The sequence below is a fragment of the Pleurodeles waltl genome, chromosome 11 (assembly GCF_031143425.1).
Source record: "Pleurodeles waltl isolate 20211129_DDA chromosome 11, aPleWal1.hap1.20221129, whole genome shotgun sequence".
In the NCBI taxonomy this organism is placed as follows: Eukaryota; Metazoa; Chordata; class Amphibia; order Caudata; family Salamandridae; genus Pleurodeles; species Pleurodeles waltl.
Window position 1 is genome coordinate 837,993,600 of NC_090450.1, and position 2,758 is coordinate 837,996,357.

The window sequence follows — 2,758 nt, forward strand, 5'->3', positions numbered from 1 at the left end:
AAATCGTGGGGCAGCATGAATCCGACACAAACATAATGTTCCACTAACATTTTTTTTGCAAAGAAAGAAAAAAGAAGTTCAACAAGAAATAATGTATAAACTGTATAGTGGCACTGGCATACTCAGTCTAGGAAGGAGATATTGTCCTCAAACTCAGCTTGTTTACCCAGAGGTTGGTTAGCAAGCACACTTGATTTTGAACAATCACCCTCTTCCTTCTCCTGTGGTGTTTTGGGAACAAAGCAATCAGGTGGTATGCAATGCTGGTTAATTTTGACCACGGTTATTCTTTCCATGTTTTGAGGTGAGAGACTGGTCCTTCCCACTATAACAACTGCACCAACTTCACTGATCACACATTCAGCAGACAGACTGGCTACAGTTTGATACAGCCAGATACTTTATTAGCAGCCTGCTGAGCTCTGGCCATTGGTGCATCTTCCCATACCAATACACCAACGGGTTTTGAGCCATATACACCTCTTTTGGGTCCTCCAGATACTTCTGGAACATCCTCAGAAGTATAATTTGTGCTGCCATTTGCTCAATCTCCTTTGTCTTCATCTCTGCACTAGACTTAAGACCTGCAACTTGAAAAGAAGCCAATGCAGAGGTTGGGTCCATTTCTTCTGAGGCTGTTGTTGCCGGTGTTCTAGTTGCTGGTGTTGAATGCTGTGAGACAAGACTGTCCTCTCTCGAAGTTGAAGGCAACACCCCAGAACTGTGGAGTGGAACTCTAAGTTCCAGCCTTTCTTCTTCTAGTTCTCTGGATTGCTCAACAATCTGCCTCATGCTTTTTAAAACATCCCCTTCCAAAAAAGGAATGAAATAGGAAATTATTTTTTTGTAGAGTAGATCAAGTAGGGTGGCACAGGTGTAGTCTTTGGATGAGATAATGCCATTTTGCAGCTTTGCATTACAAGTCAAGCGATAGCTTAGGCTCTCAACCAAGGCATGCTCTTCTGAGTTTTCATTTACACCTCCGAGTGTAAACCTTTCAGACACCTTCTTTAGCTGATCCTGTAACAGATGCAACAGTAAGATAGCTTGGCCCATTATACTGTCCTCCGTGCTAACTTCCCGTTTGAAAACCTCAAAAGGGAGAGGCATCTGTGTCAGGCATTTGGCTAGATCCAATTTGTCCACATCTATGGTCATAGCTTTCCCAATTGCATCCTCCTCCTTTTAGAATGACGCAGTCATTGATCTGTCTGTACAGCTCAAACAGACACTACAACATATAATAGGTTGAGTTCCAACATGTTAGCACCACCTGTATCAGGACTTTAACTGGTACTCTGTTACCACGCTGAATAATCTTCCAGGTTTTAAAAGAATGGCTGAAATGAATGCAGATTCTTCTGCAGGTGCTCAGTATTTTTCTGAATATGTCTTCTTTTTTTAAAACCTTACACAATCAAGTTGACCTAACACAAGACCCTGTAATACCCACCATCTGCTATGGCCTTGACTATGTTACTGTCATTGTCCATGGCAAGACATCCAATTCAGAGACCTCTGGATCACAGTCATTCAGACACCTTGCTATTATGTGAACCAGACTTAACTAGACAGACACCTGCAACACAGATGTAGCATATTACATAATTCTCCCCCTGTTTGCTAATCATAAAAAGTCCCAAACTGGGGAGTAGTTCCTTACTGGGCTACTGCCAATGTCTATAAGAAAAAGAGGAGGTAGGTGGGTGTGTTGATTACATCTCAGCAGTGCATAATTCTACTGAGGTAGGGTTTGGCGCAGTTCTTTGCTGCAGCCTTACAAATAGAGCATATTAGATAGTAATGTCGGACTCCTCTGTACCAGCTTCCACAATGACTCCTTCATAGTCATCCTCCCCACCATCAACCCCTTCCATTATTCTAAGGCTTTCTGTTTCTTTTCTTTTTCCTTGCCTCTTCTGGCAGCTCCCAGACTCTGCTGTGCTGCACTCTATGGGGGTCATTCTGACCCTGGCGGTCGGCGGTGAAGCAGCAGTAAGACCGCCAACAGGCTGGCGGCCATTTTTCATGTATTCTGACCATGGCGGTTACCGCCATGGTCAGCCGCCGCTTCACCGTTCCGACCGCCACGGTGGTAACGACCGCTGGGCTGGAGACCTGGGTCTCCAGCCCGGCGGTCGTGACATACTGCCGGCGGTATTCCAACCCGCCTGACCCCGGATTACCGCCATGGATTTCATGCGGTTGGGGACCGCCATGCGATCCATGGCGGTAAGCACTATCAGTGCCAGGGAATCCCTTCCCTGGCACTGATAGGGGTCTCCCCCACCCCCAACCCCCACCCCGACTCCCTCCCCTACCCCCCCCACCACCCCTGATACCCCCAAAAGGTTGCAGGACCCCCGTCCCCCACCCCGATCCCCAACATATACACACACATACACACATACAGGCACGCATTCATGCACATACACACCCCCCCTGCATTCATGCACGCATTCATGCACATACACACACCCCCCCGCATTCATGCACATACACACACCCCCCCGCATTCATGCACGCATTCACACGCCCCCTCAATATACACACACGCACACCCCCATGCATGCACACAACTCACAACACCCCCCCACCTCCCTTCCCTAGCGGACGATCACCTTACCTGTTCCTGGTGATCCTCCGGGAGGGAACGGGCAGCTCCGCCGACACCGACACGCCAACAGAACACCGCCACAGAGAATCACAGGTCGTGATTCGCTGGGCGGTGTTCTGTTGGCGTGGCGGTGGAGGTGGA

The 2,758-nt window shown here is 48.2% G+C and overlaps 1 protein-coding gene across 1 annotated transcript; it reads right to left on the bottom strand.

The window, feature by feature from the left end:
- Window positions 1–360: 360 nt before the first annotated feature.
- On the bottom strand, window positions 361–1,158 carry LOC138265153 (zinc finger BED domain-containing protein 6-like). The gene has a single exon (XM_069212700.1). The coding sequence runs from the start codon at window positions 1,156–1,158 to the stop codon at window positions 361–363; it is 798 nt and encodes a 265-aa protein (XP_069068801.1).
- Window positions 1,159–2,758: the final 1,600 nt, after the last annotated feature.